The sequence below is a fragment of the Tetrao urogallus genome (genome assembly GCF_951394365.1).
Source record: "Tetrao urogallus genome assembly, chromosome: 1".
NCBI classification, from domain to species: Eukaryota; Metazoa; Chordata; class Aves; order Galliformes; family Phasianidae; genus Tetrao; species Tetrao urogallus.
In genome coordinates this window covers 174,240,420-174,265,771 of record NC_136813.1, presented here as the reverse complement: position 1 = coordinate 174,265,771, position 25,352 = coordinate 174,240,420, and the positions used below count along the sequence as shown (strand labels likewise).

The 25,352-nt window shown below is 36.2% G+C and overlaps 1 protein-coding gene across 1 annotated transcript in view; it reads right to left on the bottom strand.

Annotated features, from left to right (window-relative positions):
• Window positions 1–1,314: 1,314 nt before the first annotated feature.
• IL17REL (interleukin 17 receptor E like) overlaps window positions 1,315–25,352 on the bottom strand; it is a gene marked incomplete at both ends in the record, with an annotated part of 43,803 nt that continues 19,765 nt past the window's right edge. The window contains 15 exons of the mRNA XM_079549113.1: window positions 1,315–1,342; window positions 2,259–2,313; window positions 4,794–4,851; window positions 5,789–5,848; window positions 8,383–8,528; window positions 8,737–8,794; window positions 9,406–9,453; window positions 11,756–11,919; window positions 12,146–12,200; window positions 14,390–14,461; window positions 14,606–14,745; window positions 15,555–15,599; window positions 17,151–17,265; window positions 18,746–18,855; window positions 19,603–19,752. Coding sequence (XP_079405239.1) covers window positions 1,315–1,342; window positions 2,259–2,313; window positions 4,794–4,851; window positions 5,789–5,848; window positions 8,383–8,528; window positions 8,737–8,794; window positions 9,406–9,453; window positions 11,756–11,919; window positions 12,146–12,200; window positions 14,390–14,461; window positions 14,606–14,745; window positions 15,555–15,599; window positions 17,151–17,265; window positions 18,746–18,855; window positions 19,603–19,752 — 1,304 coding nt within the window. The remainder of the gene's footprint in view (window positions 1,343–2,258; window positions 2,314–4,793; window positions 4,852–5,788; window positions 5,849–8,382; window positions 8,529–8,736; window positions 8,795–9,405; window positions 9,454–11,755; window positions 11,920–12,145; window positions 12,201–14,389; window positions 14,462–14,605; window positions 14,746–15,554; window positions 15,600–17,150; window positions 17,266–18,745; window positions 18,856–19,602; window positions 19,753–25,352) is intronic.

The following is a 25,352-nucleotide window of genomic DNA, read 5'->3' as shown; positions in this document are numbered from 1 at the left end:
CAAGAAAAAGCACCACATGGAACTCTCTTCCAGGGCATTCCAATTTGAAGGAGCAGGAAGCACTAGTTCCCTCAGTTGAACAGGTTGTTTCTGGCTGCGGTCTGGAGGGTATTAAAGGAAAAGCAGATATCTGAATAGATCGGTGCTTCTATTTCACAGTTAAAGTAAATAAATGCTGCACAAGGGCTGCCTTCCCACCTCTGCTTATGGAGCCATAGCACTGCACAGAATAGGAATTTATCTAGTAGATGTGTGCTGTACACATCTGTAGAGTTTTAATACCAAAGGACCCAGGCAGTGTTTGTCCTCTTGAGAGCCCATCAGAAACCTTGTTTCAGTATAGCAGATATGACTCTTGTGCCATATTTATACTCTGTAAATCCTTCTCTGAAAATCACGAAACAAAAAACACATTCAGATGGAAAATATTTTTTATTCATCAACTTCTTGTTCCACACCCTCACTCCCATCCCATCTTTTTGATCTCACATGAGCAATTCTACATGGTTTCAGGATTTGTTATTAATAAACTTTTAATTGACTTTATTTCCTTTTTACACAATAGGAAGTGAGGATGTTTGACAGGAGTGTTCCTTGAAACAAAGGCCAAATGTTTGATAATCAGTACAAAGTGTAATATTATTCTCAAATGTGATGTATAAATACTGATATAATGGAAAAAAATACTTCGGTTATTTCCACCTGTTTTCTTCTAGGTTGGATTTTCACATAACAGTTTTAAGTAACTTTCAAACTGAAGACCTCTTCTGATAAATAGGAGTTATTTCCAAGTGAAAGGCAAATGTAAACACAGAAATCAGTTATTAGATATACTTAAGGAATATGGTCTGTCACAATGAGGTCATCAGAATGGCATCAGAAAACAAAGAAGGATATTGTAAAAAGATGAGAAAAATTCCTTTCTTCATTTCCCAAAATCTTTTTCTTATGGTTAAAAAAGGAGAGTTGCAAAAAAGAACTTCTGAAATTCTTGTTCTATAGGTACTGTGAAATTATTCATTTAAAGCACATTATGTATAAAATATTAATTTAGAAGGAAAACGTGAACCTGATTCTCTAACTACATGACCTAAGATGTGCTTTGTTTTGAAATACTGTGAAATGAGGAATCATAATTCAGCTTCTTTTGGACATTTAAGTAGGTCTAACTTGCTAAATTCTTCACCTATGAGAAAAATCCCACAGAATTAGGAGAATTTATTAAGATGTGAGATGCCAGTTTGCAAGTTATACCAAAGTACAACTGGATATTGATAAGCCTCTGAGGACGTTGAAGATGTGCTGCTGTTAAATTCAATGCAAGGAATGCACACTCTTCATTCTAGGGGAGAGAAACAGAAAAAGAAAGATATTTATTTCTTTGCACTGAGAAAGAGTGCATTACATTCTTATATAGTCGGAATTAGCAATAAATGTAACGATTTATCTATAGCGTGAGGCCTTGACTGCCCAAACCACACAGTCATTTTGAACAAATGCACAAAAATGAGATACTTTGTTCTTAGTGTTATCATCTAGCAAAGCAAAGACTACCCCAAAGATGGCAGCAGCTTTTCAACATGACTTGTCTAACTTGGAAAGGCTGCATATTTTAAATTTCTTTGAACAATGACTTTTCAGAATACCTCTATTCTTTCTTGTGTTCTAGGTTGCTCCCACTGTTCCAGGCTGCCTCCAAAAGGACATCCTTAAAGAAAGAGCTTTTTGAGGAGCTCAGGATCTTACCAAATCATACATCCATTGACTCCATTAATCATTGACTCCTTTACAGCCTAGGAATAAGTGTTTTGGAATGGATGTGGGAAAGAAAAGAAAGACTGGAACAGCTGAGCAGACACATCCAAAGAGTGAGAGAACAGGGTATTGTGATTCCCCTATAAATGCCAGGGGAAAGTCAGAAGACAGGTGCTAGTAATGTGGAAGCCATGCCCAGTAAATCTGATTGTTCCAGGGCTCTTGAATGCTGAATGGCAGTTGTATCACATTTTGGTTTTTTGTCTCTCTAGCAGCTACCTCTCAGGCCAGATTGCTGAGAGCAAGAACCATGGAGTAAGAGGTGCCAACAGTGGGGACAAGGAAAGAGAAGAGATAGGAACCGGACATTCCCAGCCAGCAAACAAAAATATCACTCTTATATTGTTTCTGTTCCTTATCGACAGTAATGATGTTTTGAGAATTAACAACTTTGTCAACTCTTAAAATTTTTTAACAGTGTATTTAAGAGAATGGCTGAATACCTGTGTGCCATGGCCTTCGCAGGGTTTTCATTACCATATGTCTGTCCACGAAAACCTGAAGGAACAAATTAAAATGTAAAGTGTCATTTTGTTTTCATTACTGTTCATACCTTTTTTTTTTTCACATTAAATGACTCCAGTTATTTTTTCATTTGGAATAGATATATTTCTTCTTAAATAGGTGAAATAATGTTTTAGAATATTTTGCTTCTAATGCAGTCCAGAGAAGAGGGCAAAGGAATAATAAAACTGAGAAGGGAAGCAACTTTTTCCTTTGGGTTTTGCCTTTGAGAAATAAAATGCATGTCAATGACATCACTGTTCTTTTGGGCACACTGACACTGCATGCAATCTTTAATAAAATGTAGTAATGATGTAAGTTTCTATTTCACAAAGATGTATACAGTAGATATTTTTACTATACTCTTATAAGATTGTTTCTCAATCATTTGACACTTAGTAGAATTTAATTGCCACAAATTATGGACAAATTCTACATTTCATACTCCTTTCTTTCTCTTAACATATTAGGTTAAAGCACAAATAGCATCCCAGTGTAAGAACTATCACCCTAGATCTTTAAGTAACTTTCATTATCTCTTGATTTTGGAAAGTTCATACTTGAGAAGATGTCTTAATTGCAGAAAATAAGCACTTGAGAATTCAAAATTCTTAGTAGTAATGCTGTTACATTCAAAATCTAACACATGACAAAACAGGCAGTTGATGACTCCTGACGAGACGTTAAGAGCACAAGGATTACATCAGTGAGTTGGACCCATGCGGTTCAGAGTCCCACCACTGGGGAACAGTTTGCACCAGCTATCTCCGAGGGAAGTTTCAGCAATCTCCTCCTAGCAAGACAGCAAAGGTGGAATCATTCACTTGCTAATGTGAACAGCATTACCCCAAAATATGAAGTTTGGCAGCAGCCATGAATCGTATCCTACTTATGCTTCGTGCAACAAATGTAGCATATTAATTATATAATTTATTATATAATTATTCACATATTAAAGCTTGGAAGTCCTGGAAACGCACAGCTTATCTTTTTTATTTATTTATTTTTATTCTGAATCCTCAGAAATTATTGATCAGAACAGAAATTATGATAACAAATTCCACATTTTAATCAAACATGTCCAGAAAATTCTTTACTCAGTTTTCAGTATTCCACCATTTTAATTTAATACATAGATCCATTCTCTCCTATTAGAAGGAAGAGAGGAATTCCCTGACTGTCATCCCTGGAACCTATTGTTATTGTTTTCATATCCTTCGCATTTGTTAAATGGAAACTGTGCATAAGAAGAATGTATCCAGATTGAACGAATCACAACATTCAGAAATTAACTGATTCACCTTGAGTGGACTTGTCGTGAGTTTTTAAGTGCAGAAGAAAACTGAACAAGCATTATGTCAGTGCTTGCACAGAGAACTGCAGTTGGACTGCAAATTCAAGTGTCAAGTGTCAGGCTTCCAAATCTGAAGCTACAGTTAACTGTACACAGAGCAAATCTTTCACAGGAATTGCTATGTTTATAATGAACAGGGAGGGGCAGTGTTTCTGTGGGTTTGGGGAGGTTTTTTTTTCTTGAAGAGCTCAGATTGAGCTTTCTCTCAGCTCAACTCCTTTTTAGACTTTTCAGTTCTGCTAAACCTAACCCTGTGTTCTTCACCGTAAACCCTAGAGGCTTATTTACTTCAAATTCATTATATTTTACAGTGCCATACCATCAGGGGCTGGAGATTTCAGCATATTCTGACTTCATGAGCATATGAGTGTGCTTGAACTCATAATCACAGAATCACAGAATTGTAGGGGTTGGAAGGGACCTCTAGAGATCATCGAGTCCAACCCCCCTGCCAAAGCAGGTTCCCTACACCAGGTCACACAGGTAGGCATCCAGGCAGGTCTTGAACATCTCCAGAGAAGGAGACTCCACCACCTCCCTGGGCAGCCTGTTCCAGTGCTCCGTCACCTCACTGTAAAGAAGTTCTTGCGCACATTTGTGCGGAACTTCCTATGCTGCAGCTTATGTCCATAATAATGGACATATAAGGACATGGACATGAGGATAATACTATCCTCACAGTAATTCTTCAGTGGAGGAAACTCCTGCTGTTCCATTTGCAGAGGTGGAGAATTAACAGTAAGGCTATGCTGCAATCACTACAATGACAGAAGTGCGTGCCTACTTGCCAAGGATTGTTTTAAACTAGTTACTTCATCTACCAAGAGCAAGGCAAACGTAGGTGTGGTGTGCAGCAGTTTGGCATAGGCTGGTAAATTCACCCACGGAGAAGAGAAAACAGACAGCCACACAAGTTGCCCTTACAGCAGCTATTAAAAGCTGGTTTAGATAGGAGTCCATTGTCCATAAAGAAAATTGAGCATAACTAGTTCAGATGTAAACATCCACATTCAGTCAGATGAATCCCATCTTCATTCCCCAATGAAAGCATCCTTCACCTGAGATGCTCTCTTCCATTCAATCAAGACCTGTTTTTTCTTTTGTCATCGTAAGTACTTACCACAGTGGATATCACAGATCTGCAGTGGAACTGAATAATCTACATCTGTCCTCCAGCCCTTGTAAAAGAAAGAACAGAATCTTATTCCCCTTTCAGCAGTACTGTTACTAAACAGTTCTGTTGACATCAATAATAAAATACTGCTTTATTAGTATACTCGACTGAATACATTTTTATTCTATTTTTTAAAGAAATGTACATGGAGTGTACTGAAGTGTACATTCAGTGGACATACATACACTGAACACTCAATGGACTGAAGTCACTATCATTTTTAATTTTTAAATTTAGGTTTCTAAATGTTAAAATCAAACAGCTTTTTTTATGTTTGGAGAGTTATATTCTGACAGATGTTGTCTTATTTACACAGGAGACAATTTATACATCAACTCAAGAACTGAAGAGACTCAAGATACACCAAGTTGAGAACTTTTAACTCTGGAGAGGAGAAAAACAATCAGCTTCATATTCATTTTCTATTAATGTTGTCTTAATGAAGTTCAGCTACAGAATTAGTGTGTGAAACAGTAATTTGGTTATACTGTGCTTTCAGAAGCACTAATTCTAGCAGACTATGTACTTACTGTGCTATTAGCTATATGTCTAACCTTTTTCAGCTAATGTCAAGGTTTCAAAGATTCATCTATGATTTACTTGGATCTCTTAACTAACCTTTTATTAGAAACAAAGGAACATACAGAAACAGGATTAACAATTTCCTGTTGATATCCGTTTATCTGCCACTTACAAAGCAGCAGGATCTCTGACAGCAACTTCTCTGTTAATTAATATCATCTCAACAAGAGGTGGTGGCAGCACTTCAAGCTATAAATAATGCTTTTTGCCAACTCCATTTGCACAGCAATCAGATCTGGCTAGGAGGAGGAAGCTGGGAGGGTGCCTGCTGGTTTCCTTCTTTTACTTTTTTTTCTTTTTTATGTCTTGTTTATTTTGTACACAGTACTTGGCAAAATCAATACACACAATACACATACCTGAATGCAAATTGTTGACCCGCACACTTCCCGTGGCATCGTGATTGACACAGAATCTCCCTTATGGAAGGAAGGAAGGAAGGGAGGGCGGCAGGCAGGAAGGCAGGCAGGAAGGAAGGCAGGAAGGCAGGAAGGCAGGAAGGCAGGAAGGCAGGAAGGAAGGAAGGAAGGAAGGAAGGAAGGAAGGAAGGAAGGAAGGAAGGAAGGAAGGAAGGAAGGAAGGAAGGGAGGAAGGGAGGAAGGGAGGGAGGGAGGGAGGGAGGGAGGGAGGGAGGGAGGGAGGGAGGGAAGAAAGGAGGGAGGGAGGGAGGGAGGGAGGGAGGGAGGAAAACGAAAAAAAACCTATTATTTTCCATATCCTGAAACAATAAAAAAATATTGTCTTTCCATCTCTTTTCTTCCTTTGCCAGTAACACTGCACATTTTACTGTGTTGGAAATTTAATATATAAAGTAAAAAATATAAAAGTACACATTCATCATGGAAGGTTACACATTTTCAGAGATATCCCTGGTTCTCAATGTCCATAAGCAGCTAGGGTAGTTTTGTCAAGCACAATTTGGACAGGATAGGAAGAAGGCCAATGCTCCTGTACTTTGTGAAGTACTGTGAGGGAGGACATCCTCCCACCAAGGCTGCTGACATCATGTTAGCACCAAGCATCTTCACTTCTTTTCCCTGGTGTACGTGTGTTGAAGGAATGACCCCTTCTTTGCAGCTATTGTGGGTTTCCCATTATATTGTATGCCAAGAACAAGCTCAGCCTTAGGGTAAAATTGTCCTAAATGATTGTTCTGACACTTAACATTTGATTGTTTATAGTTTGTGCTCAAAATAATTTTAGTTAGTCCACTAATAGCTTTGCATCCCACACTGTTTTCTTTAGTGTGGCAAACTCCTAAAATAATTTCGGGTAAATTAGGTGAATGTGTTCTTACTCAAGCACAACCAAACTGGGATTACTAGAAAGAACATCAGTTTCTGGGAACACAGAGCTAAGTCATTATGAAAATTTTGTGTATATTGCTCACAGTGGTGAGACGGGAACTGCGTGTAACTTATGTGGGCTCCCACTGTGTCACAGTACACAAAGGAAATCTCAGCCTTGCACCAGGAGGAAGAAAAAAAGCATTTCTAAACGTACCAGTGCCCTTCATGATAGACACTGTGCAACACCTGGCTCTGCCTTATCAGTGTTGTACCATTAGCCTTCTCACTTTGCAATTCACACATTATTTAAAACCAAAAGTCTAAATTCCACAGATTTTATTTGAAATAAGCCAGTTGAAGGGAAATTACACTGATAAGTGTTCACTACACATGTCGTTTGTCAACTGCTGCTACATTGGTCTCAATCTCTGTCAGTAATACAGCATTTCTCTGGATATCTTGCTCCATAAGGACAGGCTTCTCTTACTCTTCTCAGTGACATCCAACGATAGGACAAGAAGTAATGGATGCAAGCTGGAACATAGGAGGTTCCACATAAATATGAGAAAAATCTTCACAGTGAAGGTAATAGAACACTGGAAGAGGCTGCCCAAAGAGGTTGTAGAGTCTTCTTCTCTGGAGACATTCAAAACCCTCCTGGATATTTTCCTTGTGACCTAATTGGATGCTCCTGCTCCAGCAGGAGGATTGGACTAGAGGATCTTTTGAGGTCCCTTCCAATCCCTTACATTCTGTGATTCTGTCAGTCTGTGACATTTGATAGACATATACCTTCATTTCTCAGGTCTCTTGGAGGAGACATCATGTTTCACTTAAACTCAGCTTCAACTTGTGTAACAAAACCCTAAGTTGGAAAATTCGGCTTGGAACAAATGCTCTGCTACACTCAGAACAAGGGATGTAATGAAAAATCTAAACGGATTCATTAGAAAATAAATTCAGCTTTCAGGGTCCATCCTTTTGAGTTTAAGAAGCCAATTGCTTGCTTAAGAAGTTGCCTTCTTGTCAACAACCCCTGCTGTGTGCATGCTGCATACTGAAAGGTTCAAGGACTGAAAAAGCAGTCTCTCCCACAATCTTTTTCCTCTCTCCTTTTTGCTGTAAGAACCAGTTGTGCAGTCAGAAGTTGTTGCGCAGTCCCAGTCAGCTGTCTAAAAAAGTTGTCTGAAAACTTTCTCTTTTTTGTGAGCTGAAGTGGGTTTCTTTTGGCAGCCATGAGATTTAGAGTAGCTCAAGACGTTTTTGGAACTGTGCCTCTAGTCTTAAATTTAATGATGTGAGACCTGTGAGGTCAGCTACATTGATGAACCATATACAAAAAGCTAACAGTTACATTTGCTATATTCATAATACAAATACTGTACCACAAAAATGATGTTAAAAGAATACTAAGGTTCCGCTCAATAGTAATTACTTTCTTTCACATGACTCATTTGACCTCAGCCTCCTTATTAATATCTTCCATCAGCGTGAGATCAGAATTAGAACTTCATGCTTTAAAAATGTTCCAGTAATTGTTCCAATAAGTACTTGTGTGTGCTTATTAACACTTTCAAGCTGCATAGCAATAAATGAAATAATAAACAAACGCAATTAAATTTGGTGAAAGTATTACAGAATTTGAAGAAATAATGTATACAAACCACAGAGACTGAATGGCGCATCCCAACAGATTCACATGAGGCCAGCTGTGTCCTGTTACACACCAGCACTGAGAAGTGTGCTTTGGTTTGAGATGTGAAGAAAACTTGTATTCGATCTGCAACTGCAGCTGTTCTCATCTTCCAAGCTGACAATAGGGGAAAATAATTACTTTTTCATACTGATCAACACTGGACCTATTGGGAAGTTTATATACAGAAGTAACAAACTGTTAAATCTCTTTGCTATAATTTACAGGCTAGAATGATGTGAATACATTAGTGAAGAGAGAACTTGCTTACTGGAGAAAGCAATGCACAATTTAATATTATGTAATTCTAAAAATATATATTTACCTGGAAATTCTCCATGAGCAAATGGACACTTAACCCAAGAGCCTTGCTTGGTTGTAAACTGAAACCAGAGAAATCAGTTAGGAGAACTGATTTTTTTATTTCAGTCTGTGGGTACAGATTCAAGTATACATAATCACTGCATTCCAGAAAAGGAAGATGAATTCACAGCTTTTCTGCTCTATCCTATCTTCAAGCATTTGATTTAAATTAGATCCCCACATGCTCAATTTTACAGAAACATGTAGTTCCGCTGACTTAAAAGTAGTCTACAATGAGATAATAATGTGCCAACATTAATTTACATGGCATTTTTTCCTCACCAATAATAAACAGCGCTCCGGTAAATGCAGCATTTCAATCACTTTTATTATCAAATATTTAATATGGAAAATTTTCCACATTAATTTTAATGTATACTTCAGAGTTTGAGTGTATGACCTAAAACATTTTCACTGCTTTTCTTAAGTAGAAAAATCTGGGCATGATCTGACATTTGTCAGATCGTTCCTGCTGCACTTCCAAAGAACCTCATTTTAATTTAATCTTTCACATTTCCTTCATTTCTACTTCCTATTCATCAGATCTATGAAAAAAAAAAATTAATCCTGAACAATAATACCAATTCAGAAAGAGGACAGGAAAGAGGTTTTTTACAGGAAACTAGTTTACCTTCATGCAAAGTCTTGGGTGAGTGTCCACACGAGAATACTTAACCTGCTTGAAAAGAGAGTACTCAGCATTAGCTGGTTTCAATGAGTAGTTTCAGAAAATTAGTTACCCCACATGTTCTTGGTTTGATAACAGAGAAAGGAACTGGTTTACTTATTGGCATGAAATATTAAAAATAGAAACAACTGCTATTTTGGATTCCTGAATAATTTTCTTATATTTATCCATAACATGTAGCATTTTTATAGTCTGTCTAACCCATTAGAGTTTAATTGATTTTGTCATGATTTGGGTACAAAAATTCTGATTACACAGTAGTTTTCTCCCAGTCCCTTATTCATCAGCAATGTTGCAGAATGTTTAAATATTCACTCCAAGGTTGGTTTAACACTTTTGCCTTAAGATAATTCTCAGTTTTCAGTATCCCTATTCAAGAAAATACTTAAACATAGAATGAACTTCAGAAACCCACTTAAGTGATCTACAAAATTTTTCTTTCTTGATTAACAATAGTTCACCTTCCCATGGAGATAAAAAGCCTCATCTCATATAAACAACTGCTACCCATGTAAGTGTTCTTACTAAGACAAAGAGCATTGCTCAAGCGGCTGAGCACAGTGGCTCCAATACAGAAAACCCACTATCATGACCAAAGTAACACCTCATTATTGTACCTTTTTTGATAACCACACAGTGAATATCCTTAAGCACAGTAGGATTGCAGTAGGATTGCAGAAAATAGTGCCATGGGAGCTATCTGTTCAGAAATGGAGACATCATAGTCTTTGACAAAGAAAGACACAGCCTGATTAAAGAGAAGAGTTGCATAGCATCTGGGCCTAAGTCAATACATGTACATAGTATTACAGTGTGTGGCACTGTGTGTGCTTACTTGCAAAGCTGGCATTATCTGAGTAATCTCTGCAGTACACTATAAAGATGTTCTTCAAGAAATGGTCAAAATTCAACACCTTTCACAATTAAATTGGAAAAAGAAGAAAAAAAAAAAACATCCTGTACATGAATTCAGCCATTGAAAGCAATGAGTAAGAAATTAACAAGAAAACACTCATTATCTATAATAAAACAACTCTGGACGATGTTTTGGGTAATAGACATGACCATTACTAGACAAATCTCATTTTAGGATTCCTTTTTTTTCCCCTTTGTTTTTTTTTCTTTCCTGCAAGAAATGAGTTGTTCTTGTTGTCAGCAGATGATGAATTCCACCAGGCCCATTCACGTATGTAAAATGAAGCTTATGTGTTTTTCCAAGATCAAATCTTTGTTGAGGCACATAACATGGTGAATCTGAACAATCACTGAACACTTGGCCCAGAGTTCCTAAACAAAAAGAAACATTCTAATCCTCTTCCCCCTTGCCATCTTGTAATCAGAATAAGTCTCATAATGTTTCAAAAACAAAGAATCTGTTTATAATTTTATCTGCCTTTTGAGATGTTACAGGGATTTTACTGTCTTCTCTCCACAATAAAGTCTGAAATTTACTTTTCAAAATGCAAGCTCAAACTCTATGCAATTTCATACATCCAATGCATTCAGTCCCGTGATACTTCAGGCTGAAGTATGTAGCAGTTCAAAATACATGTATTAAAAATCCTTTTCAGATTAGGAATATAAATGCTGAAAGAACTGAGAAACACAGTATTTCAACACCCACAACTTCAAGGCAACTTGAATCCAGCTTGAGGAAGGCACTTCAAAGAGAACATAATGGAGTATAAAACTACCATAGAGGTATTTTTACATCTCCAATAAGATCTGAAGAGATTTAGATTTATCTGAATTCCATTTTAGATATCTAAAGTTAAAAATCCAGGTTATGATGTTATCCAGCCATAATCGACTTGTCATAATGCAAAACATCAGAGATACAGCCCTCCAAACTTTCTTAAATATCTACTGTCAGATGAAAAGAATTGTCCTCTGAATGTGTCTGCTTTATTTCCTTACTTTAAAGGGCATCTGAGATGAACAGTTTTAACTTGAACACATAATTTTTAGACAGCTAAGTCTGAGCAGATGAATCATGCCTTTACTATAAATGAAAAGCAGAATCTATTGACCCCAAAGAATTCAGTAAACATTACTAGCTTCACAGTCATGTCCGTCTTTTTATTTCTTAATAGTGAGTCAACCAATATTGAACTTTCTGAATAAATTATGTGGTTAGTGCACAAGAACAGACTGTGGTTATGAACAGTTCAAAGTATCACAGAAGAAAAGAGGAATTTGCAACTGTTCTTATTCCAAAGTCTAGCTTCACTTTTTGTATTGCTCTGGTCATGGCCAATCTCAGCAGTTGAATGAAGAGCCCAATAGTTCTTACCTTCTCAGGAAAACGGTTGGAAGAATCTTGTATATCTTCACAGTGGTCATTAGACTTCATTAATCTGCACAGGTTAACAAGGACAAGCACGGGGCAGGCTGGTTCCCAAGCTAGGGTTTGTGTCACTGGATTATAAACAATATTATCCCATAATGCCGTTGTATCTGTGCACCAAAAAAAGTGGAAATATTATTCAATATGACAAAAAAAATGTAATCAGGGAAAGACACTTTAACATTAAGACCTGAAAATAAGTTATTTCATCTACCACAGTATAACAAGTTAGTATAATGATTTCCTTGCAGTTTTGCAACGCACGGTTTTCATCTCAGATGAATTTCAAATTGTGACAAAAAACACTCAGATAAAGAGTAATCAAAAAATACTTGCCATTTTCAAAGGGACAAAGTTGTAACCTCCTGGCATCTGGTATTGCCAGCCAACCCTAAAACCCAAAAATTAGCGATTAACTAGAGATCTTCAGATACAACAGTTTTTAACACTTCAGAAAGGATGTGAAAGACCAACCTTCCCACTAAAGGCACACATATTATGTCTGTTATGGTATTTGGGGAAGTATTTTTTTAAAAGGCTTTTTTTGCACTGGATATCTATTCAACACTATTGGGACTGGAGGTGATGAACCAGCCTAGCTGGAAGCTGATGACATGCTGCTGATGACCTGATGATGAGACCCCTTCCAGCCCTACATGCCGACTGTTTCTGAGTTGTATATTTGGACCATATTTCATTTTAAAAGACTTCTAACTTGATATTCATTGTTTCTTATAGTGTCATTATATTCTAGGGATAACAAAAGACATTTAAGAATCATAATGCCAGATCTCTGAACTTTGTTATGGCTAAGGATGCAGCCTTGAAGTCTGAGGACTAACATTAAACTCAATCTTGCAGGAATCTATGCATGACTGTTAGTATAACCTAACTGTTTAGACTAATGTGCAAATATTTTTATTGCTCACAGCTCTCATTTGTTTGCTCAGCAATCATATTGTTTCTCTATATATATATTATATATAATATATATATAATATATATAATATATATATAGATTATATATAATATAATAATATATATTATTATATATATAATATAATATAATATTATATATATAATATATATATTATATATAATATAATATATATTGTATTATTTATAATATAATATTATTAATTATATTAATTATAATATATATATTGTATATTGTACATATACTAAGTGGAATATTTTCCAGTGACTAATCAGTTCATTCAAAAATAAGCAATTACATTTGGTCCACTGAATAACTTTACAGGCTTCACTAACTGCATTAACTAGATTATCAATGACTAAAGAGTTTGGACATTTAATTAAAAGGTAAGCATTTACAATGGATATCTACATTTATTATGCTAATCCACAAGTAAAATACTACTCCAGTATTCAGTGAAAAATTAGTATTAGTATTTTTGTATTTTATCAAGCTTATTTTAAATTAGTTTGGTGACTTTTTACTTCTTGCTTATCAAATTATCAGTGAAGAGTGTAGATACTGTGATTACAGGAATGGAGCATATCATCCTTCATGTCAGTGTCAAAAATGGCTTTAGCTTAAAAAATGTGTTCATATAAAAAACCATTCTGATTAGTATTTAATAAAAAAACATAGTTTCTCTTTACATATATTTTAACAGGCTAAAGAAAACATCTTCTTTAAATCTCCTTTTTAAGACAGCCTTTCTACTCCTCAATCATTCTAGATTTTTTATGTACATCTTTCATTTTATTAATGTTTCTTAAATAAGGATGCAATAATTGCCTACATTATTTCATAGAAAGTCTTACCTATACTTTCCTGCTCGCTTGTGATAATTTTGCCACCTAAATCTTTTTTCACGTTCACATCATGTAAGCACGTTCCTTTAATCAATCATTCTATGATGAAATATTACACTCTGATATTTTTTCTTCAGTGTTTTTTCCAAACAAGGACTCATATTTTACTATAAGAAGTGCTTTTATTAGAGCAAATGCATGAACTCGTACTTCACACCAGTGCACTTTTATCCCCATTTAGTTATTTCCTATATGAAGAACTCTATTCTCTTCCGATTATTCAGATTCTCTTCTATTTTGATTATACCATTCAACTGTATTACTAGCAAATCTCATTAACACGTTCCTTCCTTTTGTGCCCTTGTGGCTGATGAAAACATTTATATAAGACCTGACAGTGATCCTTAAATTACCTTCCTATTATCTCTGCACCATTCAATAGAAGCAGCTGAATTAGTTCTCTAAGGAAGTATTATCTACCCCAGCTTCCTCAAATCATCTCTTAGCTTTGAATGTGAAACTACCTCAAATGCTATGCTGAAATTCAAATTAAACATGCTGCATTTTCATTACTTATAAAAACTCAGTTAAATTAACCTTGTATAAATTAATTTCCTTTTATCTCCATCTTTAATTAGTGTTTTCTGAAAAATCTCTTCAACTATTTCATAAGGTCAAACATGCTTTAGTCAAAAACATAGCAGTAGAGCCTTTTCCTACAGATCTTCCCACCTTTTTTAGCACATACCCATATAAAATTTATTTAATCAGAAGCATATATAAAATCCAAACTGTTACCTCAATGCAAAGACAAGGAAGTAGCTGAGAGTACTTCAGAGAAACTGATTTTAAAGAATCCTTCCCTCTTATCTGAAATGAAAAACATGATCACTGATCCAGGCCAATTTAATAAAGTTAACAAAGACATAGAAGACCATTTCATGTAAGTATGATCTAAATTAGCATTTCTCCCCCAGACACCTCAAGAAAGCAATGCTTTAAGCCTTAACTCACCACAGCAAATTGTCCCACATCTTCACAGGTAAACCATTTGTGACACAAACGAATGTAATAATCTTGATCTCGAAGAAAGTTGGATACATTCACTGATATGATTTTTCTTGTTCTGTCTACATTATAGTCTAACTTTCCAGCTGAAAAACAAAACTCAAACATTAAATTATTGTATCTAGTTCTTTATTAGTTTGTATATTTCTGACTTCATTGCCGCTTTATAAAAATACAGAATGTATTTAAAAACTGTGTAGAGATAAATTAACATTTCTTACCTAGAATATTTGAAATCATTCTTTTATATCCCGATATTCCTATATGTAATCTTATTTTATGACATATAATATTTTTCAAAAGAATGAATTTCAACATTACTAATTTTTAATTAACATTGTCAATAACGAGAGGCCAAGACACCTACAGATTGAACCTCAACCTCATTACTTGAAATCTTACATAGTTCATGTACAAATACCTGAAATAGACACACTAGTGCTACTTCAAAAGCTGATTATCCTAAGGTTGAAATCTCATTTCTTTGAGAATATGTGCAACTATGTTGGATAAATGCAATATGTGGGGACTTTTTCTTTATTATTCTTATTCACAGGTATCTCAAGATCAGGACAGCAATTCGGCCAATTTGCTTTAATCTACTTGTGAGATCTGTTTATAGACAAAATATGAAACTTGTAATCTGTAGTTCGTGAAAAAGACACAAACCTGCTTCCAAATGTTTAAGTATTGAATAGGTTGTCAACATCTTTATCTGCTATCTAGCATTTACAAGTCAATATAGAGAAACACTGAATTTTTGCAGCATACCCAAAGTATAATTTTAAGTAGCAGTTGTAAATATTTTTTCTGCTTATTCAGCTATGAAAACATATCACTGTAGAAGTCACAAGAAATACCCCACAACTTCAAGTTATACAGAAAATTAGCTCACCCAAACAAGCTGGAATGTGCTTTCCCACATCACTGTTTCTGCAGTCTGCAAAATATAGACCAGAATTTTCTTCAGTATTGTGTTATTTATATAGGCGTGTAGCCTATCAGACTTCCAAATTATCCAGTAGTTTCCCAACAGTAAAACAATCTCATTCATCCCCTTTAAAGGTAGATTTTGATCCTCTTCTAGATAGTGAAGGAAGTGAAGGAAGGTACCACACACACTGACTGTGTCTTAACTTGCATTAGGGAGCTATCTCACCAGTGTGGGGTTTCTACTGTTAAACCTCTTCAGCAATTTAAGGTGGCAAACTAGGATACAACAGTGCACTTCTTTACCCAGTAGTTAATAATAATATAAGTAATAACAAATCAAGTTATCCTTTCTTTGAAACTCACTCCAGCTGTTTACTAGATGCATTCCTCTGCTAAAAACAACTGTATTTTTTCAATTCTGGTTTTCCTCTAGACTTGCAAAGAATTACCTTCATTTAGTTCCCAGGAAGCCTGCCAGAACTAGAGGCCAACCAACACCTTCAGAACTAATATCTAATACTTGTATCTTCACAATCTAAATCTTGATTTTAAAACATTTTGCTTAAATGTACATTAGAGCGGTATTTTGCTTTAATTGCCCTCACACTGTGATTTTCCATAGGAAAACATTTTCCTTTGTTTTCATTTCACTTTGTTTAAAACTAGGCTTTTTAAAGCCTTATTTTTTTCCCCTTGTCTCCTTCGGTAGTGAATTGGAGTAGAGGCTTTAGCAAGAAAATGAAATGCTTTTTAAATAGAACAAAGCTTTACTTGAGCAGACACAACATGTCTGATACAGTATGCAAGGGATGGTACTGCACCAATGGCCATGGGCAAGAGCAGCAGCCCACAGACTGTGGCGATGGGATGGCAGGGCAAGCACAGGCAATGGGCTGAGTAAGGGGTCTCAGTTCATTTTTTGCACCACCATTTGCCACACTGAACCACTGGACCTCCTGTACTGAATCTACTTCGATATGCATGTAGTAGGCAACTTATGCCCAAAACAAGGACCAGTGGTATCTTATCTCACTCACTTATATAAAAACAGGTGACAGAACAGATAGCTAGTGAAAAGAAGCTATTTCTTTACACTTTCCTATTAAACTTGCCAAAAGGTCTGAAACCACATGGAGCCTAACAGAAGACAGCAACATTTCCATCTCATGCACAGAGATCATGCAGGACTGAGCCTGCTGGCAGAGATCGATCACATCCCAACGATCACAGGAATGCAATCTGGGAGAAACACATAATGTAGTTTTCCAAATATTTTGAAATACAAACTTTGGTATCTGTTGTTGTTCAATCTTGTTTTGTTTTGTTTTTGGCAAGTCAGACATTTGTACGCACCAAATAAATCGCCAAAATGTAGAATAATACTGATTATGTCAGACATAAAATAGCACCATTTAGATCAGTGTACCCCAGAATGTAACTTGCCTTTGCATTCAGATTTTGGTTTTGTTTGGAATTTTTTGCTCTGTTTTGTTTGGCCTTGTTTTTCTCTTTGAAAAGATGTCTTCTGAAAAACATTAGTTTGAAGATGTTTTCCTACCTTCAACATAGTATTCCTGACTCATCTTAACTTCACAGTAATTTGGTACTGTTTTCATGGTCACATAGATGTGTTGTGCTACGTTGACTTCAAAGCAATTGAATTGAACCTGCACCTGTTTAAAAGGTTTATAAAATAAAGTTTGTGTGTGACTTCCAGAATGCATGAAAACCACTAGTTATGAGAGTTAAGCAAGCAATATTTTTGTTTAAATTGATTTACATTTGCCAGGAGCATTAAGCATTTTGAGATACTGTAGCATTAAGAATGTAAAGGAATCAGATGCCATTTAGCTAAAGGATTTCAAAAAATGTCATTTCTTCTAATCTAGGAGCTGGCCATCACCTTTACTTCCAGAAAACCAAAGATCCGTGAACTATCAAAGAATAGTAAAAGCGCAGAACTCACTGAACTGAAAAAAAGGATAAAATGCATTTTGTACTACCAGAAGTCCTGAGTTGTAAGCATTTTACAAGCACAAACAATTGCAGAATAGGAAAATATGTCTGTTAAAACATTTAGCATCAACTTTGTCAAATTTATTCATTGCAGTAAGGTTCTGGGAAAGTATTTTAGGAGGCAAAAGTTGAGATCCAATTACAGCAGGTCATTCTCTCACTGTAGGGAGTAACTGTAGCAATAACTACTGTATTCCATATAGACTTCCAAATGTATATAACTCCTATTTGACACAAATGCCTTTGAAGGGTAAAAAATTACTCACAGAACTGAAAGTATGAAAATCTAAATACATCTACATTTCTAAGTGCATTTGTTGAGTCACAGCTATAAAATTCACCTTTGTCTGAAAGCCAATAATTGTTGATTGCCAGCCCTGCACTGCCCGCAGGGACTTTTGATCATCAACTGATGATACTGAGTGTAGACTGCAATTGCAGTTTGGGAGTAGAAATTGCTTTCACACATGCAATCAACATACAGAGCACATGAAGTAACATGTTTTGTATGGGATTAATAACAGTTATTCACCACTAGCTGAAAGCAAAAATTCCTCTTTTAAACAGTAGGTCAAGGATTGCTTTTTTTTTTTTTTTTTTTTCCTGCTGCAGATTTTAATAACAAATACTTCTGGGTATAGTTTAGTACAGAATCATACTCTGCCACTGCAATTATTATTATGAGTTTAGAACAGATGTGTACAAGTGTTTAGGCACTTGGCTGTCTTCTAGAAGTGTAAATTCTATTGACATGGCTGGATTTAAATAAATATGAGTGGGACGTGAGAAAATGCACTTAATGGTCCCTGTGACATTGTGCTTCCTAGCAATTGGAGTAACAAAAGCTTCCCCACAATTTGGTGGGTACAATAAGAAAGAAAACAAGATCAATTTGAAAAGTAGAATTTATAGAGGCATCTTCTCTTGATAAAAGTTAAGTGGAAGAAGTCTAAAAATGGTGGAGAATCACATACAGAACACTTTTGTTACGAAGCTTCATTTGACACTACTGAACCATATATTTCATCGCTGTTTTCCACAGAATCATTAAGACAGTAAAGAGAAATACAAAAACTATGTTTTTCCAAAGGTTTATAAACATTTAAATGAAAAACAACCCCATAAAAATGAGTCTACCTTCTTTCCATTAAGTGTCTTGCTTTTCTTCCTGGCAAATCTCACATTTGTGCACTGAGATTGCTGTGTGTCCAGTGAAAAAGAACATATTTCCAGCCCACGAATATTTTCTGAAATAAGTTAGGAATACATTTCAAAAATATGATTTGAACATCTTTAACAGAAAAATAAGATAGACCATATTCTAATCTTTCCAAGTGAAAAGTAAAAGTATTTTATCTCTGTAAAAAAAAGGGGGACAGCATGTAATAACATGCACATGGAGTAGGAAGCCTCCATGGATTTAATACAGACTGCTATGAATTAAGGCTTTAATTATGCAAACTGTCATGCAAATGATTAAGTACAAATCACACAATGAGTGAAGCACACCAGGAAATATCTGAACAATAACACACTAAGTACATGAGTGGCAGGATGTTGGTAAAAATAAACTATGCCCCCAAAAAATTGTGTGCTTTCATTTTATTTTGGCTTAGAATTGGAACTTCAGAACAAAATACAGTTTCTTCTGTTGGTGCAGTCACTCATGCCCATGTTGACAGGGCAAATGGTATCTGTGTCCTTATGTGTGTGTGTAAATACTCACATGTGAGAGAGCAAGAAAGAAAGAGCAGCAGTACTACAGGGGCACTGGCAGAGGAAACTGTAATATGTTGGATATAAAAAATTAAGTTCTCATTCCTTTGAGAAATTCCAGGGCTTTATCCTGGTTTGTAGTTAAAAAGTTCAATAAAAAAATCTGATACAACCACATGAAAACAGCATGGACACAAGCATTACACTACAGAACAAAAATAGGCAGAAAAATAGCAAGAAGTGAACAGAAATGATTCAGTAGCAAATCTGCTTCCTACCATCCAGACTCAGAGTTCCTTTAATGTTTAAATGAAGAGAGCATGGGCTTCCTTGGGCACATTTAATAACTGTTGAGATCTTCATGCTCTTCAGTACCATAGAAGACAAAGATGCAGGAGCACTGTGGCAGAAACTGTTAAAAATGCCACCTGCAAATATAAAACAGAAAGAGAAGTCACAGTGTGCACAGGATATTTCTGGGGAAGGAAGCACCAAAGATGAAAATCCAGCTCTTCAGAAATCGGTAGGGAAGTCACCACTGTCTTCAGTAAAACCAATACTTTACCTAAGATATTCACGTGACCACAGCAAGCTCTTGGCTGATTGACTTCGCTAGAAATGCAGTGGGAAAGAACTACATTACAGATGAGGTTTGATAATAAATTTCCCGGCTTAGCAAAGTATGAACTCAAAAAAGGAAATCATATTTCTAACAGTTAAGGTTAGCAGAGTGCAGCTAGACTAATAGCACTTCTAAGTACCTAGACCTTTCTAGCTACTAGTCTACAAATCATGGCTAGACTAATAATATAAGCTTTTTTTTTTTTTTTCCTCAAAAAACTTTGCCTGCATGTTGTGAGTACCCTCATAGGTAGTATTTCACTTTTAGAGTCATTGGTGGATAGTCTCAGCTGATGTTAAATACGATTTTCACACAAGAGGGCACCATTGCATTCCTAGTGATGAAAAAAAAACCCCACACCTACAAGATTTCTTTCCAGTAAGAGGTGAAAAACAAAGCAAAACAAAACAGAAGCCTCTAAATAGAACTAGTATGCCTCGACTCATTTTCTTATGCCAATTTAGTCCTGCCTCAAATCCTTTGGACATGTATTTGCACATCAGCCTTCTAATGTAAAAGAAGAACCAGACTTAAGGTCCCATGTCTCACCAGTTAGCCATATATCACCATATTTCATTTCTTTCTACTTCCCAGGCTGATCAACAAAGAAATTGGTCATTCATTTATGAGTTTATGTTACTACAGTGGATGTAATCCCCAGTGCATTCCTGAGGCTTCTCCATCTCAAATGCACTGTTTGTAGTCTCAAGAACCAGAGTTCAAGAGATTGTCAAAATGAATAGCTAAGGAATTCGGTTTTGTTCCTTGGCTTTATGGTTTACAATGCAGCGCACCTCGTTTTATCTGCAACTACATGCCAGCAGCTTCTTTGAAATATTTATTATCCTCCTAACTTCAGCATGAAAGTTAAAAACACTCAAGTAAAACAAAGTATTTCACAGCTCATTCTCATTTTCAAACTTTTTTGACTCTTGTTAGTCATACTGCTAAGCATACTCCTAGAAGGCGTCCATGGAGAAAAGCATAGTATGTAAGTGCAATGGCATGATGCTGTGCTTGCCATAAAAACACAGAATAGCATAGAATCATAGAGTTGTCTAGGTTGACCTTTGAGATCATGAAGGCCAATTGTGAACCTGACCTGTCATGGTCCCTCCTCTCCCACAGCTTGAGACAATTTTCTCACATTCTAACAATTCTACCTCAAATTATTAGAAAAGTGTGCAATCTTCAGTGCCTAGCCAATAATTATTGTCAAGGCATGGATTCTCACTAACTCACATGAAAGATACATCCATTGTTCTCTTGGAGGAAACGTAGGATGGAAGGACAAAGCATATTCTTATTTAGTCCTTCAGTCATGAAGAAAAGTTCTTTAAGCGCGAAGACTAAAAGAATAATAACCTGTACAAGAGCACTTCTAGCACTTCCACTTCCCATTTCAAGAAGGAGCCTATTGTCAGGGACCAAATTCTGATATATGCAGAACATGAAGACAGACTGATATAAACGTCACACTTTGGCTTGACTCTGTCAGGCCTTAAAGTGCCCTCATACTTGGTGTCAGGAATTATCACAAGTCAGAAAATACTAAACACCTGAATCTCCGCTCCATTAGCCTGTGGTTTTCTTGCCATTGAGCACACTGAGGAGGTAACAGGTTACCAGGTTAAGAAGAGTACATGGACTTCTGGAGCATTTTTAAATGTGTTTCAACAGAGATTAAGCAGATTTAAGAAGTACTCTGCATAGCAGCCAGATGTGAACATTCTATTCCATCTTCCAAGAATGGGTTGTATAATAATCCTGAAGGTGTCTCAGGATGAAGAGTTATTCTACAACACCCAATCAATCCACCCAGTTAATTAAATTGCTGAACTACTTGATAATAGTTATTATTACTCATGTGCTAAAAATGTAATGACTAGTTTTTTCCAGATGTTTGCTCAAAACATATTTTCTTGGACTTCTTCAGCCACCAGGTCTACCCATTTCAGATCAGGGCTGCCAGATTCACCTACATTGAATATACTGAATGACATGCAGTTATGTGCACCAACCCTAAATAACCAGTCTATGTTATTTTCACAAGACAATAAGCAGTATTTGAAATAAGCTAATAAATTATTTTATTTAGTTCCTCAGTTGTCAGTGTAAATTCCTTGATCAAGGCTTTACCTTGCCTACTTTCATGACTGCAGAAATGATTCAAGGGAAGAGGAATGTGATACTTCTTGACAAAGTGAATCCGAGTGAATTTGACCATATTATTTGATCCTATATATTTTTAGGGGAGATTGTTTTGAGACAATTGATTTTTATCCTTAGTTATTACTGCTTGAGGTATAGTATTATCAGATGCCAGAGCCTTTGCCTCTCTAAGGAGAATCCCAGGTTATACTTAGGTGCATTACCAACAGTGGATCAGTACAAACAGTTTTAGAACTACTGCATCAGTAAGCTGGAACACTGCTTTTCTTGGACATGATTTTTGCACTCAAACTGAAAACAAGAAAGTAATACACTGGATAAAATGAAAATACTCTTTCACTTCGGATTTTTTTTCTTCTTTAAATTTTTTTAATCTTTTCCCATTAATTTTGGGAATTGCAAAAGATGCCATGAAACTCGTCAAAAATCATTTAAATGGATCATATAGTGCATGAAGACACTAACTTGAATCTCAATAAATGCAAAATACAAGAAAGAGCTTACAGAAAAGAATTTCCTTGCCACAAATCATCACACACATTTCAGTAATCACAAAAGGAGACTCACTTCTGACTAATTCTTCAGTAAACTCTTCCCTTATCATATTTTAATCCTCCTCCCCTCTTAAATAGCTTCCTCTGGGACACACACCTCTTCCTCATGAATAGTTTGATCTATACCCCAGAAGACATTAAGGTACACCTGGCTACACAAACCATATTCTGAGTAAATTTTGCCTAAACTTTATGTTTGTGAATTATAACTGTAATTAGCCCTACATGAGAGAAGGACTGTTGTTGTAATAAAAAAATCCTAAATTATGGACAGATACAAACGGAGGCATAAAGAAGCCAAGACTTATTATTCAGCATGTAGACACTTTCCTTGTACTTTTGCCATCAGCTAAACCACAGCAGATTATGTTTTTATCTGTTGATACAGCAATCAACCTAGAACAGTCATGACAGCAAAACACACCTTATGTATCCTTGGATAATAGAAGTCAGAGCTGAGCAATGAATGCGCAATAGAAATGATTGGATGGATAATTTGAAGCCCCAGGCAAGAAGATGAAATTGAAGAACAGGAAAAAAAAATGCAGAGAAAACTCATTAAGAATAGGCCCTGGGCAGCTCCCAAAAGAAATTCCTGTTTTCTTTTTCTTTTTTGTTGGTATTTCTTCCCTACAAGAATGGTAAGAATCTCAACTACTTGGGATATTGACACGGATAAATCTGATAGCTTATCTAATGTGCACTGAAATTGCTTCACTGGGGCATCATTCCACGAGTAAAAATTGCAGTAACATTTCAAACAAATTTGCATATGATTTACCACAGTATCTGCTGCATCTGTGCATGATGATGATTCAACAGCCTTCATAAACAAACTAGGTACACTCACCTAAGATAACAACGTGATGCATTTATGTTAACAAATATCAAAATCTGCAACTTAAAAGTACTTGAACCAGTTATGAAATTGATTACAATTCAGTTTTCTCTTTTACAATAGATTTCAATGCAGAGTAAATTAAGAAGAGTTCCACAGTTGTATGTTCAGGAAGTATTTCAGACTTGCAAGAATAATGAATGGCATGGTCTTACACTATGTCAAATATATTTTCTGAGTGATTTTAAAATTGAAGGATCTTGAAAAAGTACAGTTAATTTTAAATACTGCAGTAGCCTTAATGTACTTCTAATAGTTCATAGGAAGGGGAGGGAGAAGGCAGAAGCTCTACTGCCAAACGCTACAGAGGTGATATCCATAAATTCTGCAAAATAAAGTCATCTTTTTGGTGCTGCTAAAAGCAATGACTACTGCACAGTATTACACATTGAAGGTCTTTTGAGGTAATTTTACCTCAAAAAATAATTAATACAAAGTATGACTACGGAAAAGGAAGTATGGAAATAAGTATACACCCAGTGTTGCACAAGACAACTAGGATGAAGACTGAAAAAAATGTTTTTTCATCACCCCGGTAAGTCTGAGTCATCCTACATGTTGCTTGTATTAAAGATACCTGATAAGCCATTTTCAGGCAGCACTGAAAACCTACAACCAGCTCTGCTTGATGTACACTGTATTGCAAGATAAGGATCTTCGGCTTACAAGCTCTTCAGGCCCAAAGAATATATCCAGCTCAGAGTTAAATAACTAGTTTAAGCTCATACACATCATAAGGTGATACCTTTGGCAGGCAAAGGAGAGGAAGAACTCCTCTTGCTTTCCTCCCAGCATATAACTCACTTTGTCCTGAATGAATCACCACCTTCTGTTACCAGTAGTGTCTCCACTATCTAGATTTGCATTTGTGTAATACCTAGCAATTATTTTAGCTCATAATCAACAGTATTGCAAAGGTCCTCCCTTTTAGAGGCCATAGTTATAGGGTTTGGTTTACTCCTGTGCTACCCAAAGAAATGAAGGCATGCTTCAGCTCGGCAAAGTTCAATATCCCAATTTCTCTCTTATTCTGTGACTCCTTCCGTGCAGTTTGTGCAACTAGCAGGTCAGCTGTCTAATCCAAATAAGGCTCATTCACAGCCCTGATCCAGTCTCTGATGGTTCAGCCTCTTTAGTAGCAGAAGGCTAATGACTTTTTCAAGAGGGCCTTTTAATTGCATCCCTTCCAAAGCCATCACTTCAACAGTATGTGTCTGGTAGACATCATCCTTTCAGAATAGGACTCAGGACAACTGTCATCCAGCTCAATGCCCCACCTCATAGCACCAAGACCTCACATGCTTATGGTTCACTAACAGAACTTCTCTCTGCCCATGGGTATTCTGCCATGAGAATCAGGAAAGGCTTGCTGAAGATAAGCAGCATTCAGAGCTGAGCTTTCAGGTACAACCATCCCCTGAAAGGGGACAGCCTGCAAGGCAGTTGCGTTGTACTTCCTTGTCTAGCAAATATGCACACTGGAGGAGTGATTGATGGAGGCTTCAGAGTTTAGAAAATTAAAGAGCCTATATTGCTACTGTAGCCAAAAATAATAAATAAAAGCAATGTAAACGTGAGCAAAATGTCAAAGCAAATTCTCCCAATGACTGTCTATGGCTAAGAAAACCAATAATGCACAATTATTAACCTATTATTTAGTACAGCCACCAATTTCCTATGTTGTATACAGGGAAACTTGGATTCAAATCGAAAGAGGGGAGGTTTAGGTTAGATGTTAGGAAGAAATTCATTACTCAAAGGTACCCAGAGAAGTTGTATGTG